A 16,530-nucleotide genomic window follows, 5' to 3' on the forward strand; every position below is an offset into this window, starting at 1 on the left:
AAGAGTACTTAGCTGAGAAACAAGTTTTGTCCCAGTTGGAACGTAACGCCAGAACTGACAACTACCACAGTTCACAGACCTACAATCATCAATGGATAATGGAACCTTATTTTAGTATTTATCATCAAGATACTGAACAGTAATGGCACTAATAGCTAATCAGCATTGGCCAAATGACAGCTAATTTTGCAGAATTGCTTGACAAACCATTTTTTCAGAGCCATTATTAGTGTTTGATGGCATTAGTTACACAATCGTTGAAAACGGTTCTAACAATTCTAACAACTAGCACTGCCTACGCGCCTGTTAATTATTCCTTTATCCTGTCGTATTGGAATAGATTACTAGGAAAGATAATGGCAATTCCAACACGCGACTCTATAACGGCCTCGATGCATCAGGCCAGAATGATATATGTACCGACACCTGAGCGCTTGTTCTAACCGTGACACCCCATAAGCGTGGAAAATGATTTTTCCTCGCTGCTAGCCGTCTCATTGAGTGACACGACCTTCATGTGTACACACCGTTGAATTGATTGAGTAAACATAGAACACAAAGGCAAAAGTGCTATGCGAAGCAGTTTTACACCCCGTCAGAGGTCATAACAATCGATACAGGGATTTGATTTTATTCCGTGTAAAAGTTTGTTAGCGAGATGTACCATGGGATGTACTCCATCAAGCACGGCGGTCGAAGAAGAAAGCTCCGATCGGAACACTCCTGTGCGAAGAATTGGGAATACGTTCGCTGGAGTACCGGACGATTTGTTCCTAGTAGAGGATGCAGTGTCAAAGGTGATATTTTATTTGAAAGTACTAGATTGAGTATGATATAAAATATACCATCTAATTGCCACACAGCCAGTAGAAATCGCACCCCACGCGTATCAACAGCTGGACGAGGAAATATGCGCCCTCGAGAGCACTTGTCCCGGACCTCGCCTGTTGACCGCGGAAGCGTGGCTTGAACACCTGGAAACTGTATTCGAGAAATCTGATGCTACTAGTGACCTGTATGAACGTGATTTGATTATGGATGTAAGGTTAAATGAAGTACCAAACGGAATAGTTGGCATGCCCATGACGGAAATGGAAGCTGCTGAATCGATTTCAAATCGTAGTAGAGATGATACGGCTAAGGTTCGTCGTGTATGTATTATTTCCTATTAGAGGGCTGCAGATCACATGTTGAATGTTGGTAGAATATATGTAAAAATGATTGAATTTCTTGTTCTTCAAATAGTTGGCCTTAAAATTGGACATAGCAGTAGATCCAGTGAAAGCAGCACGTCAAGAGGAGTTTATAGCCCGGATTTCACGTTCTGCAATGGCACTTGAAGCTAAAAGTTATCAGGCAGATACGGTTGAGCACTGTCGTACGCGAATTCGACAGCTTCGACAGAGCTTCATACGACTTCAGGCCCTTTATTTGGAGTTGGATCGATTGATTGCCATGGCAAATAATGGAACCTACTTTTCGTCCCAAGAGCAACATCTTGACGAGGAACTTGAGTCTGCGCGGGAAATTCGGGATCGTTTGGGAGGAGTTTCCGAGCAATGGCGAACGGCTGGACTGTTGATGAGAGCTGCACAAAAAGGACTTCTTCAAGCGGTGAAATATTGGAATCTAGTCGGTCAGACATCTACAGCGCCAGAGAAAATAGCTTTGGCTTTAGACTGTCGTTCGGTTTGCCACGGAGCATTGATTGCTCTCGAAATTGCTCAGGCGGCCCTACCGCAGGTTGAGATTCCTTTCGTAACGCTTCGGCAGCAATCAGCTGTTAAACATGGCTTGATCTACATGCTGACAGACATGATTAATCCATCACGGTATCGTCACACCAAGAATGTGTTAGAGGGATTTCAAGCCAACGTTGAAAAGTCAGTAAAGTGGCTCCATGATACGTTTAACGAAACACTGAAAAAGGATTTTGATGAATCAGATCAAGCAGTGATATCTATAGCCAAGAAATTAAGAGAAATAAGAAAGCAGTACATCACTCAACGGATGGGATACAAGCCCTATGTTAGACCTGCTATGGGGAAAACCGACAAGCGGTAGCATTGATTTCAGTCGCATGACGTATTTTTCGATATATTTACAATAAAGAATTACAACTATTAGCACCGTCTATTTACACACTTTTTGCACCTCTTTGATCGCATACAGCTGATTTTTCGTCAGTCTACACTCGTAATCGTCGACGCAACGAATTTGTCGGTAAAGTGGGCGCACCCAGGGTGTCAGCAGCTGTTCTGGAACGGGTTGTTTCTGTCCTCCGGTGAGATGGCTGATCACTGTTCCAGCCACTACGGCTATTATTGTGCCCAGCAGCGAGTAGTACATGAAGCCCAGGCGGAATACCCATGGAACTTCGGAATTGTCATGTCCATCGGCATCAACGTAATACGAGGTGGTTGCGGATCTGAAAAAAGTAAGTGTTTGGTTTGAATTGTGGTAATCTAACTGGACGAGTTAGGTTCATTGGTTTCGTTCATCCATCTACAATGTCTGTGCCCTAATTGAAAACTAGAATTTTTCATACTGTTCGATAAATTTTATAAGCCTGATCCTCGTCACACAAATTCTTTTTACCGAAAGAAGTTTTGATATTACCTAAATTAAACGCAGTACTTCTCATTACAATAAAAACATTAGGAAAACGTTAGGAAATTTAAAGCAGCCTCTAGTTTAGGTTTATCTACTCAAGTTTGAAAGTAAAGGATGCCATCTATCGTGGTCAGTATTTCCGAATTTGTTGGATTTAGGCAGGAGATATTAAATTCTATTATAGGAATTGAGTATGCTTCTCATACCGCGTTAAAATGGAGACTGTGTTGAAAAATCTCGACACAAATTTCAAAACTATTAAATTGCATCCTTGCTCTAAGTATATATTAAAAATTATCTAAAATTTTGAAGGAGCTGACTCTGGGCCAAATATTTTTCATGCGTGAGTTGTCAATCACCCAACTAAGCAGTCAAAAAAATCATGGATGAGTTGGCTCACTGACTCATTGTCTCGTATTTCCACAGTTTACTCACACACGGCAATAATTTCTTGTTAGCCTGGTAAAATTGTAATAATTCTAACGTAAACAACAAGATTCGGGTTTCACGAGTTTTTGACGGGTTTTGCGACTGAATCATTTTATTACGGTTTGAATTGATTGAGTGATTTTTGCAACAAAATATCAAGCGTGAGATGTGCGAAGCAGATCTCTAATATGTTTGCTCTCACGGGAGAGCGTATTCATTGAGATTTGAGTGTGAGTCTATCAACACTGACTCTGGCGCTTACATAGTAAAACAAAACATTATGAACCTATAGCAAATAACCATGAACTTATCAAGCAGTTTGAAAACACGCGCAATTTCTATGTTGGTCTCACCAATTAAATAAAAAATTAAGTTGCTCGGGAATTCGCAAGCATTTTCCCTCAGAAGAATGTTTTCATACATTATTGGAGACTGGTTTGAAAGAAGTGGGAACTATTGTTAAAATATATATGTATACAAAAAAAGATTAGGTTTTGCCAACGAAAATGTTGTTTTAAACAAAACAACTTGATTTATGAATCGAATGCAATGTTTAAATTATAACTTGAAAGATATTTGAAATGGAAAATAGTACTGACTCTAGTGGTGTTTTGTTCTGCACGGTAATTGAAAATAGACGAAATTAAATCTAATTTAAGACTGGAAAATTAACACAACTTCAAGTACTCACCCAGTAGAATTAAATCCAGGACAGCCATCGTAGTGCAGCGGCAGACTCTGGTACTTTAGGTTTCCATTGAAGATTTCCATTTGTGCTCCTGCAGCAATCACGCACATTGATACTAGGGAGATAATTGCACCCCAAAATGCTCCCTATTTGAACAAAAATATTCCTCTTTGAACGTTTTTATATAATTAATATGAACTACCTTAGCATTGATTTTGGGCGAAAACATCCCAAGGAAAAATATCCCCAAAAGAGTCCCCGACGTAACTCCAGAAACCGAAATCGCCAAGCTGAACACGCTGCCTAATTTCTCCACCACAAACACCAGCATCAAGCAAAGGATTCCTATGAAAACAACCATACCCTTGATAACACTGCTCGCGGTAGATTCCTTGAATTTAAACTGCGGCTTGACGAAATCGTCATAAATCGTTCCGGATAGTGTGTTCATACTGGTGGACATCGTAGACAAGGCTGCCGAGAAAATTCCCACCACAAACAATCCCGGTAGGCCTGGGATCTTCTGAGCCACATCCAGAACATAGTAGGCGAATATTTGATCGTTTTTCTTCACCAACCCGGAGTAGACGGGATCACAGTCATGATATTTGCTGAATATCAGCAAGCCATTGTAGACGGAACAAAGTTTGACGAGCACGTGACCAACACCGAAGATCCATACCGCTCTGAAAAGGGGGAAGATAAGATAATTTAAAAAAAAATATAGCACTATCGATATTTCCGGTTAACGTACTTTTTGGCACTTGAAAGATCAGGTACGGTCAGGAACCGTTGAACGCACTCAGGCGTTACGCCAATGTTGGATACCCACATTGAAGTAAGTCCCACCGATACAAGCCAGAACGATGATCTTAGAGTAGGGTCTGGGTCCACACTGGATTCGAAAATTATTTTCAATTTTAAATTAGATTTGAACTTGTGTTATTAACTCACTTGAACCAAATCAGCCGACCTCCTTCTTCAGCTATCTTGAAAATGTTTATGAATCCTCCCAGCTGCAGAGTTCCCAGTGTCATTACAACGCAAAGGGCCAATATCATAGCTCCAAACTGGAGCGTATCTGTCCATATCACAGCTCTGAAAGCGACAAAAACTTACTTTGATGAAATCTCTCTTCAATCAATAGATGAATCTGTTCCAACCGTATTCCACCGAAAGTGGTGTAGAAAATACAAATACAGCATATGACCGGCGTGATGATGTGCAGATTGATTCCTGTCACTGTAAAAGAATGGTCACATATTTGAACAGAGAATACTGAAGTACACTGAAACCTCCATTTACGAAACAAGTCGGGGATACGTATAGAAAATTATACGTAAATGGAATTATTTCGTATATAGTAACACAAATTCCATTATAATTCTTAGAAGTTTGAGTTCAACGAACATTACAAGAACTATTCTGAGTATAGGATTTCAGATCTACAAGCGTAACCGTGATCTTTCGAATGATTATGAACAAGTTTGATAACGATACGGAATAAAAAATGACCTTTCGGAGCATTGTTTACAAGCAAAATATCTGTACAAGCTCATATGGCCAAATTCTATCAGGTTTTTGGGTTAATTACTGTTTAAGGTTATCCTCTTTGTTTTCAGAGTACAGTGCTCAAGTGACTTTTTTAACAACCGTATTCCATTGTTTCACATTAAATTTGATAGATTGTTTGTTTGAGCCTACTTGAGTTTGAACCTAGCTGAATAACTTTCGACTGAAAATCTTATTCTCAATAGAGTTCTTGGATAGCTTTACACCAAAGACGAAATAAAGACCTCCATGTTCTTTGCAGTCTCCCAAAATTAGATAGATTATGTTTGATAGTTACGTAAATGGAGGTTTGAGAGAACAAGGTATCACCTCCCTGGTCCCATCTCAACCACTTACCCTGGCTGAACGCTATGGCCGGAGTGTATATAATCACCGGAGTGTTGAGCAAGCAGTACAGCACGAACAGAAAGCTGGCCAACGAGCGCACCCGTTTGCTGAACCGTTGCTCCAGGTAAGCGTAGCAGGACGATATTTGCAGTTCGTAAAACACCGGCAGGAAAACGTAGACCATGAATATGGTGACGATAAGGCCGGATATGGAGCAAGCCCAGTACTGGATGCCGTACCGGTACATTTCGGCGGGGACGCCCAGCATCGTGACAGCCGAGACATGGCTAAAACGAGAAAAATAATGGTTCAGTTACAGATGTCATAGGTTATTTAGATTTCTTTGTTCAGTGCTGGTTTGTCAAATCAAAGAAAAAGAAATAATTAAAGCGTTTTTTCTGCATTTCATTGTAGTAGGAGAGATGTGGACGTAAGGGATGATTTATAAAACCGCTTACTTTTTCCTTTTTTTTTTTATTATTAAGTATCAGTAGTTCGAATAGTTGAAGATTAAGTACTTCCAGAATTGAGAAAAGTCAGCGAAGCCAGTGAATCTTTCGTGTTACCAACATCTAGTTTGCCACGAATTGACAGCCTGAGTACCGGAGATCAAAGTGTCAAATCAATTATAAAAACATAAACAACAACAAGGCATTGAATAAACAATGAAAAACCATAATAAAAGGTGATAATAATTAAAATCAGTTTTGTGACATCAGCGCTACTAGCATTCTACTACTAATATTTCTATTATCTCATGCCTGCTGTAGGAAAAATGCCTTGAAAATCGCAAAACATCCGTTGCTAAGGGCCACCCAAAACTACTGTCGAAAAATGTTTCCCGCTGCATTTTTCGCTTTTACAGCCTTCAATGACACTACTGATTTAGAAAATTCATGTACCCCATAGGCTATTTGATGTGAATCACGATTTAGAACTACTGTAGTGAGAAGAACCACGTGATTTTCGCGAAACTCAAGCCCTAGGACAGGACGTGACAGCTCAACTAAGACTATCCCGTAGTTTTTCAGTCAATAACCTTGACGATGCAAAAGTAAAAGACGGTGCTACCTGGGAGGGAGAAACCAATACAAAATTTCTCTACGTCACAGTGAGCCGAGATTTTGCTGTCACGAACTGTCTGTGAGCCTGGATCTTAAACAATGGACAAACATGGTAAAAGCGCGTAATTAGCCTAAGCATATTTTTGCATTTCATCAAAAGAAGCAAAAATCGAATTAGAATCAATTCATGCACGTCACGAAAGCACCGTTCATTCTAATTGAATGTTACGTATTGGAATGAGACTCTTTTTACTGTTTTCTTTAAAACTGAAAATTAAACGCATAGAAAACTGTGACCCTTTTTCAATGTTTGTCCAGAAAGATCGAAGGCACACAACAAATGTAAACTAGCGATTTTCACTAAGCGTGCCTTGATTGTCGTTGGCAAATCTTGCAATTTGGAAAACAATTGTATCCAATTTCGTGTGTAGTATCGGTGCCTCCCTCCCAGGGTGCTACCAGTATCCTTTTCAATCTAATCTTCTGAACAAATTCAAATATCAAGGCTCATAATTTTGTAGTTTTTTTTTGCACGCAAAATTCCAAAAGGAACTTAGAAATAAATGCTTAAGTATTTTTTGGAGTCCCAGAACGAATCGCTGGAAAAATTCCTGGGAAATCCCCGAGGATTATCTGGAGAAATTCTTGCAGTAAGTCATATGGCAATTTTCCTGGTCAGAACTCTGGGAAAAGTCTTGGAGGAAATTCTTGAGGAATCCCTTGAGGAATTTGTGACTTGTAAAACACTTGTAAAAATTTCTGATGCAATCCCAGGAGGAATTTTTGGGGTAGAACCCCTGGAACGATCCGTGTGGGAATCCTGGAAGAAATTTTCGGTATAAATCCAGGGTGAATCTCGAGAGGATTTTTTGAAGAGATTTCGTTGTATGTATCGATGAAGGAATCACCAGAAAAATGTTCTGAAAAAATCACTGAATAAATGTCTTGAGTAATCCTTGAAGAGATAGTCCTAGTGTAAATGCTAGAGGAATTCATGGAGAATGCCTTGAAGATGTCTCTGCGAGAATCCTTGGGGAGATTTTCCTGGAAAAATGCTTTGAGAAATCTCTGGACGATTTTCTAGAGGAATCTCTAAAAGAATATCAGAAGAAATCACTTGAAAATCCCTGTAGAAGTCTCCGCAGAAATTTTGAAATATTCCTGGGAGAATTCTGAAATAGATTCTAGAGGAATCCTTGGAGAAATTCCAGTAAAGATTTTACTGACGGATTTCATGAAGGAATCACTGAAGAAATTCCTGCAAAAACTCCTTCTGAAATCTTTGAAGAAATTTCTATAGATGTTTTCTTGCAGGAATCCTTGAACGAACCCCTTGTCGAATCTCTGGAGGAATTGATGAAGGTGTTTCTCGAGCCCTATCAGAACCGGTCTAAAATGTCCCATGGCAAACAACATTTTTTCCTGGAAGAATTTATGGCATAGGTCCTAAAGAAATCCTTGGAGGAACCGCTGTAGGAATCACGGTAGAGATTATCTTGAAAGATTTTCTGGAGGAATCTTCAAAAGAATTTTTGGAGAATCCTTTGGAAGAGTTTCTACAGAAATTTCGAGAGGAATTTTCGAAGGAATCTCTGGAGGTTTCTCTGAAGGGACTCCTGGAGCCCCATTTGGAGTGGCCCCAAAATTGCAATTGCTGTCAAAAGTTCCTCTTCTTCTAATTTCCGGCATACGTACTCACTAGGACAAAGTATGCTTCTAAGTTTCAAAAAGATTTTTGAGCGGAGGGATTCGAGCTGGCGACCCTTTTATCTAACTGTTCTTGTTTAGTGTGAAGTGTAAAATCTTCTTGATGGCTATGTTGGTCGTGCCTTCAGAAAGTTTGGAAACCTATGCGTTGCAAAAAAATGTGTTGTTTGTCGGATTTGGTCAGGGTAGAGCTAGTGTATGTAAATACTTCCAGTATTTTGGAAATTCTTTAAACAAAACGATAGGTACCGTAAAACGGGGTAACTTTGATAATGCGGGTAACTTTGATAGTGCGAGACCCCCAACATAGTAAACGAAATATCGAAGTTACTGTCAATCAGTTAAGGAAAACGAATGCAAAAGTAAAGAGTATTGGTATAACACTTCATGTCAAAGCTATTTTCGTTGAAATCAAGTGCATTTGAGGATTTTTATGCAAATATTAAAAATTTACAAGATTTTAGCATTTTTGCAACGCTTACAAACAATATGTTCTACGACCACTATTTGATAAAGTCATAATGAGTTCGTCACTTACCCATGACAGCCTAGTTATAGTAGAACATGAATACGGTCTCAAATCTCTTAGCGAAAACCATTTTTACAAACTGGGACCATTTTTGTAATCTAAGTCAGAAATTTCCATATAGCGTTAAACGCCTAGAGGTATGCAATGCCCTATAAATGTTCCGTGATTCATTCAATCTTGTTCGATTTATACTCCATTATCAAAGTTACCCCAAAACAGAAAACCGACTTTCGATTATATGAAAAATTATATATCCATTCAGAATAAATCTTTTGGCAATCTATCAAGTGCAATCGATAGCTAAGATGTCAGTACTTGTTTTAAAAATATGAAATATTATTCTTTGATACAGAATGCATAAATATTGAAGTTTTCTTCGAAAAAACTATCAAAGTTACCCCGTTTTACGGTACGTAAAGGTTGAGACCGGTGGTCTTCTATGGACGTGAAAATTAATCCATGCTCAAATAACTCGAAGTATTCGAGCGACCTGAGGTGAGTTTCGCGATGCTTTTTGGCGGTGTATTTTTTATTGTAGGGTACAAAAAGCTTCAAAAACCTGGCCTGTTGTGTATTGGCACGGTGTGGAACTCACGATGCGTGTTTAATCACTAAACAACTTTCCCTACTGCTCCTGTGCCTCTATATCCCCCGGAACTACATCACGCAACTTCATCGGGGGAGAGCCGTGCTCATGCACTTCGTCAGTCTCAGTTGTTTGTTCTGTTAGTTCGCTGTTGGAGCACAATGTCGTTGAAATCGCTGCTCACTACGACATTTCTACGCGACTACTCGTTTTGCCCAATTGGCGGTTGAAGATCTCGCAGGGACTATGGACAGATTACTTTTCTTTGACTGGCCTCGTGACAGAGCCCTGTTGAACTTCTTCTGAACCCTCATGTGCATTTCGTTGCTCTATAACGGCTCATTCTCCGCTACTGCTCTCTTGGTTGACCAGCTTGATGCCGAGGTCGGTCCAGTAATTCCCAAAGTGGGCGAATTCGCCCCCCTGGGGGCGATTTTCAGGCTTAAGGGGGCGAAAATTTGTAAAACAGAATTTGGGGGCGAAAAATTCAGTTAGGGGACGAAAAGGCTAACACGGAATAAGGATTTTTTTATGTGGGAAATTTGAGGTTAGGAAGCCAATATTTCTTTCATTCTACTGCCCATATATACATGTCAGTCCCATGTTTACTGGATTTCCTATTCACATGGGACAGTTATGCGTTTATGGGCAGTTTAGCTGTTTTACAGAAAAAATAAACCTATAGTACCCATTTTGATGTTTTGGTTGCACGCATTCTTGTCATTTCTTATGGTACAAATCATTTTAGATACAAATTTTTCTTGTTGTAAGAAGAAATATATGTTGGAAAACCCTCTGGATTGTCATATATTTGTTCAGTGTTTTCGGATTAAATGAAAAAAAAAAATGTTCCCAGAAACGTCAAATATTAATAATTCACATATTCTGAAAATTATTGCAGTAAGTTTAGAAATAAAAGAAAAATCAGTATGAAACCACCATTAATGAATCATCCCCCAACTACGCCACAAGTTTGCGCCTATGCATATATTACATTAAATTAGTTTAAACTGGGCCGAACTTGTATCGAAAACTGATTCAGTAGCCTGTAATGCACGCAAAATATTATTAAAATTGCTTTTATGAATTGCATCTAGTAAATCATTTCGAACCATTTTGGGATATCGATATTGAGGAAAATATTTTAAAATGTACATAATAGTTATTGTATCATGATTCTGTGGGTATGCGAGTCGAAGACATTTTTTGACGAACAGCAGCTAATATGATAAAATATTGAAATCAAATATCAGGGGGGCGATTCCAGATAAATGCTTGCCTCAAGGGGGCGAAAGTTAAAAAAGTTTGGGAAGCACTGAGAGGATGACTTTCAGTTCACTGGTTTGTGACGATCGATGCTACTCGGCCTAGTCTTGCTCCAGCTATTTACGCGCTTCTTTATGCTTCTATACTGGCCGGTGTAGTGCTGAAGACGGTCCAGCGATTCCGGTTGGAGAATGGCTTCCAGTTCACTGGCGCTCCGACGACTCAAGCCGGTGATACGCTACGTACTACTCAGAGTAGTCCTCGGCGGTGGATCTATCCTACTCCGACGAGGATTTCCTCGGCAACGGAAGATCTTACGAACCGATGCTATCCGGGCAGATGCCAAAGTCGGTCCCGCGATTTCGGTGGAGGGGAACTTCCGGTTCACGACGACCATTTGTCGGTGTTGTTTCGCAAATTACTCAGCTAGACCCCGGTGGTGGACTCAGCCTACTCCGACTCGACGTTGGTCGGCCAAGTGCCAGGATCGGTTCTGCAATTCTGGTTAAAGGATGACTTCCGGTTTGCAGGCGCCCCGACGACTTATTAACGATACTGCGCTACGCCCGTTCTAATCGATCTAGTTCCCGACGGAGGATCTAGCCTACTCCGATCGCGGCCCGGAGCTCTCTGGTCTTCACGCCATCTCCTCTGCCGCGACGACATAATCTGCATTTTCCCTCTGTTCATCGCATTGCAAGTGCTTTCATGGTGGCACATGTTCTGCATGATGTTGTCCGGATTCAGGACGCTTGAGGTTTCTGACATTATTTCGCTTTGAATATCCCTGGATCGAGAGCAGTCGAATAGAAGATGCTCCAGGGACTCCTCGATATTTGGACAGACCGGACAATGTGGAGACTCTGAGTTTCGGAAACTTTGCAGATATTTCTGGAAAAAATCCATGGCCTGACAAAAACAGAGTCAGGAATAAATTAACTTCTCCATGTTATCTGGTCGTCCACACCGACACGTTAGAAATGCGCCTGTGGGTCAAGCATCTTTTCTTCGAGTTATTCCACTCCAGCTGCAACTTGACCATTGTATCCAACGTTATGATATTTCTCACATTCCTAGTGTCCTTTTGCTGGTAGCATGCTATGTCCTCAGCCAGAGTTATGCAGATATGCATCATTCCGGCGATAACGCACACTGCCGCCGAATATATAGTGTGGTAGGCACTCGTCACCCGTATAGCCATGAGCCGGCACGTAACTGCCAGCTTCTATCGGTTACGTTTGATTCCCAACGCTGCACAGTGGTACCGCCCATAGGTCATAAATCAAAAAACAAAATGTCTTGTTTGTCACTCATATACCTTTTCATTGATCATTTATGATCTCAAGATTGTAAAAAAATAAACATTAATGGTGTTCCTGTATAATATTCATAGTAGGGCTATGAATGATGGAGTGTATTTTTCATGTGTTAAAAATACGTTGAAAATTGAGCGATTTCAGCACATTGTTCATTGTCTTCGCGAACCGAATTGAATTAATTTTTCAATCAGTTTAGATTACAGAGCCTTAGTACAGATGTATATCTATCACTTCCAATACATTTTAGAGTGTTGTGTGACATCTAGGAGTCAGTATTGATGTGAGTAATGAGAATAGAAATATACTCACTTGGTAACTACATCACTTTTTTTGAAGTACGTTTTTGAATATGTTCTTAATCACATTTAGCAGCGTGCCTTCAATGTTGTTAGTTTTACCAATAATGGCAATGATAAAAATATTCAAAGAATTTATTACTTACCAGCAGTGAATCAAATTGTCATCAAAATAGACGAAAAACAAACAACAAAGCAAGCTCGCTAACAACCGTTTGTCGCAACTGTTGCGGATAAGGACACAATCCAAAGCAAAATTGTCATGACAATCACAGAGCGCAACATTGTTGCAACCTTTTCAACTCGCGAATAATCAGTTATTTTAAACACAAAACCAAATTTGTTTCGTGGATGCTGTTTGATAATGTGTCAGTGTTTACCAACACGGAGAATGTTCTCGAAAATTGCAATGCGAAGCCCAGAAAATCGCTGCGTACCTGATGATCGATCTTTGTCATATTCTGTTCAAGTGATGATAAACTGATGTTGCGGAATAAAATTGCTGTAACAAGAATAGGAGATGACAATGTCTTTGTTGCCGCGTGTTGGGTTACAATTGATTCACTGCTTACCAGTGTAATTGTAGCTAACTAGAATGAATGGACAAGATATTGAAATTTTCACTACTAATACTTCAATTCACTATGAATACACTTGCAACATTGTACTTTGATTCAATCAGTAGTTTTAGTGAGAGCGCTGAGAGAACAAAATCCTAATATATTAGTAATGGTACAACAGCCATTCTAATATATATGACATGACTTCCCGAAGTGTGGGAGGAACAAAATGAAAATATTTTTTATATTGTACATCAAAATAAGATCTTCAATAAAATTCCAGTATCTATAGATCCAGCGCTAAAAAAATAAAACTGTGAAAATAAAAAAGATATTAAGAAGCAGCAATATATTAACAAATAATTCATTAATTATTTCTTAGTTTTAAGTATTTGAAACATAAGGTTAATTACATTAGGTGACATGTTCATTATTTGGTTTTGGTAGAGATTTGATGTGAAATTGGCTTTATCAATTAATAAATATTTCAAGTATTTATTTAGTATATACATCTCCGGCACTTAGAATAGCGTTCGATAGCTTTTTATATCCACATACTAAAAACAAGGCTTTTGAGCATGTGAACCAACTCTGAGCAGAGAATCTTCTCAAGTTGGAATAAAAATAGTCCTGATATATTGCTTTCAATGTAGAGATTTCATGGTCCTTATCAAGATATAAAGTACTTCAGTTAATTTTGGACATGGAAGGAGATATAATTGCAAAGTTGGTTTTATGCACATATAATCATTCATATAACAGAGCCTTCGCATTATGATCTCCGCATCCTAATCATAATTTTTGAAGTGATATGAATTACGACATCAACATCGACGGAGTTTAAACAGTCAAAAATAATTAATTTGGCGATTTCTCATGGTATTTGCCATCGGATATGGAGTAAAATGATTTATGACCGCTTCGTAGAACAAATGGAACCACTGTGCGCTGTAGCCCAAGCCGGGAATCCGTATCCGTATTCTGCTTCTTAGTCCTCCATTGTTGGGAATGATCATTGCTACAGTGTTGGCTGCTTTCGCTGCATTCTCGCGGGCATAGTCTACGTGACTGTTGAAGTTCAGCCTGCCGTTGACCATTACTCCAAGGTGCTTTAGCGAGCGCTTCGATGAAATTGCGTGTCCTTCGACGTTGATCTCAAACTGCTAAACCGCATTGCAGTTGCTGATCAGCACCACCTCCGTTTTGTGATGAGCCAATTACAGCTTGACTCCGGTAATCCACGATTCAATGATGTCTAGCCATTCCGCCGTCAGCATCTCAACCTTCTCCGCACTGTCAATGTTAGCACACTATCGTACATTATATTCCACAGTGTTGGACCAAGTATGAAACCCTGTGGAACTCCCGCCTTTACTTTTGTTGGCATCCGTCAATGGTTTGTATCGTAAACCAGTACCCGGTTCTGAAAGCAGCTTTGCAGAACTTTACACAGATATTTAGGAACCCTCATTCTGTGTAGGGCTGCGGCGATAGCTTCCCAACTGGCACTGTTGAACGCGTTCTTAACGTCTATCGTTACCACTGCGAGTATCTAGTAAGCATATTGGTATATATAACGCAGGATCTCCAGGCGGTTTGCACGGTTTTGGCAGCAACTCCAGCTCCTACACCTTCCATCTGTCTGGGAAGCAGCCTTCCGTTAGACACTTCTGTGACGCTGTATGGCAGCGTGTGGCGGTGATAAATGAATCACGAGCTCACCCAATCCTAAATATGCTACCCTTCATCGCTGACCTCCAGATATCTGATTCGGTTGTGCTACTTTTCTCTAAATGTCCTCCGAATGTCGTTTCCACGAACGCCAGTACCTCAAATGCCACATCTCCAAAACCCCTTTTTTTCTGGAAAGCCTAGTTCCCTGATATGTTCTATTATAACTATTATAACTTCATGAGCTTTGAGATGCAGAACGAATCAGTTATCTGTTATGGGCCATTCTTTGTTTGATACTCGGGCCTTCTGATTCAATTTATGTTTATTTCGGTACTTTTGAGTTAAAATAACCTCAACATTTTTGGCATCAAGAAATATCAAGAGCTTAGTCTCCTTTTTTAATTGCTTATCGTTCTTTGCAAATTATCCTTGAACCCTAAGAACTACAAACTTCTCGTCAAAATGGGGTTTTTGAGTAAACAAAATTCTGGAATCCGGTGTTAGAGGAATACTAGCCCAATCATCTGTTTCCAAGTTATTTTTAACTAAATTGATCAATAAAAAATAATGCGAAAAAACAGGTAAATTTCAGGTAACCATCTAGCTCCATAAGAGTTGTTTTTGGACTTCATCTGGGTATTCCATAATAGCAAAAGAAGCAACTTAATTTCAGTAGCTAGAGAGGTAGATATCCCACAAAACATTCTAACGTTTGAGATTTGATATTAAAACTTTAAAATCTAGAGTTAAGAACAAGTATCAATTTGATAAAAATAGTCTAACTGGATGGGAACTTACAAAATCAGTTTATCAAATAAAAAATATACTCCATAAGTTCAAGCTAACATTCATGTTGCTCACATGGCCATCAGCTGATAATCACACGTTCACTTTCCTAATGAACTTTGATGAGCAAATATTACACTCACGTTGCTGTCAGTGACATCGCCACCGGGAACACTTTCATCTGCTTACTCCCGAGCAAGTACTCGGCCGTGTTGTTCTGCTTCTGTTTGGCGAAAAATCCATAGTACAGACCGATCAGTGCCGACATTCCCATCATTGCGAAGAATATCACATAGTCGACGGTATTGAACCATAGTCTGTCTGTTTGCACCACCTCTTCCGGTGGACTCTCCATAGTCATTTCGCGCGAAAAAAAAAAACTATTTTTCTTACACGGAACTCGGCGCCTCTCGGAAATGCAATTCAAATGACCTACTAATCACACCGCAAATGCACCGCGGCCGAAAACTTTCAACCGGCTGCACGCTGCACACACACGTTGCGTTCGGCTCAGAACATCTTCTCAACTGATGAAACTACGCACGCGACGCTCTACCGCTCTACAATAACTTAAGTGATTTGATTTGGCGGTGATTATTTTTAGACTGGATAATCACGTCTGTCCGCAAAAGGAAGGCGGATGGTTTGCGATATCTAGTTGATAAAATGCGTTCTGAAGTGTCCGCGAAATTGGTCACCACTTCAGGAGAAGATCTTTCTCCTGACTGATACGGCAGCAACAGATGGAAGTCTACTTTAACGAACCGAGATATCGTTTATAACGGGGACGATAAAGCGTGGAGATTAGGAGCCACGACGGATGGTAGTGACAATCGGTGGTATCCTCGGTGGCACATCTTTCGTGAACACTAAGCTTCTTGAGAGCTCTTTGTTCCCTAGATGGAAGATAAACATTTTGAGTGAAGACCTTGCGATATCAGCTGCATTTTTGGGACATGCGTACACATCCTTAAGATAAGTCCATCATCAGTTTCATTCTAAAGATCATTGCTCTTCTCACTTGGATCGGTTGCTGGGGTGTGAACTAGACTAGACTATAATGAAATTATGCTTTGTGGTTGAAATTATTAGGGTGTGTGGGGCCCCGAACAAT

General features: G+C 39.9%; 2 protein-coding genes across 3 annotated transcripts; one reads left to right on the forward strand and one right to left on the reverse strand.

Annotated features, from left to right (window-relative positions):
* The first annotated feature begins 440 nt into the window (after positions 1-440).
* On the forward strand, positions 441-2,126 carry LOC5572451. Of its 2 annotated transcripts, none has more exons than XM_001660345.2 (3): positions 441-797; positions 864-1,142; positions 1,246-2,126. In XM_001660345.2, the coding sequence occupies exons 1-3, from the start codon at positions 666-668 to the stop codon at positions 2,062-2,064; spliced, it is 1,230 nt and encodes a 409-aa protein (XP_001660395.2). In that variant the 5' UTR covers positions 441-665; the 3' UTR covers positions 2,065-2,126. The 2 variants fall into 2 exon arrangements, with proteins under 2 accessions (XP_001660395.2, XP_021702453.1); XM_021846761.1 differs by having other exon boundaries at positions 443-797; positions 864-1,151.
* Positions 2,067-16,177, reverse strand: LOC5572450 (sodium-coupled monocarboxylate transporter 1). Its single transcript, XM_001660346.2, has 8 exons — positions 15,560-16,177; positions 5,639-5,916; positions 4,894-4,972; positions 4,685-4,828; positions 4,485-4,625; positions 3,933-4,416; positions 3,734-3,876; positions 2,067-2,428 (listed from the first exon to the last, which is right to left on the reverse strand). The coding sequence occupies exons 1-8, from the start codon at positions 15,775-15,777 to the stop codon at positions 2,134-2,136; spliced, it is 1,782 nt and encodes a 593-aa protein (XP_001660396.2). The 5' UTR covers positions 15,778-16,177; the 3' UTR covers positions 2,067-2,133.
* Between the last annotated feature and the right edge of the window lie 353 nt (positions 16,178-16,530).

Source organism: Aedes aegypti, chromosome 2, assembly GCF_002204515.2.
Source record: "Aedes aegypti strain LVP_AGWG chromosome 2, AaegL5.0 Primary Assembly, whole genome shotgun sequence".
NCBI lineage: Eukaryota > Metazoa > Arthropoda > Insecta > Diptera > Culicidae > Aedes > Aedes aegypti.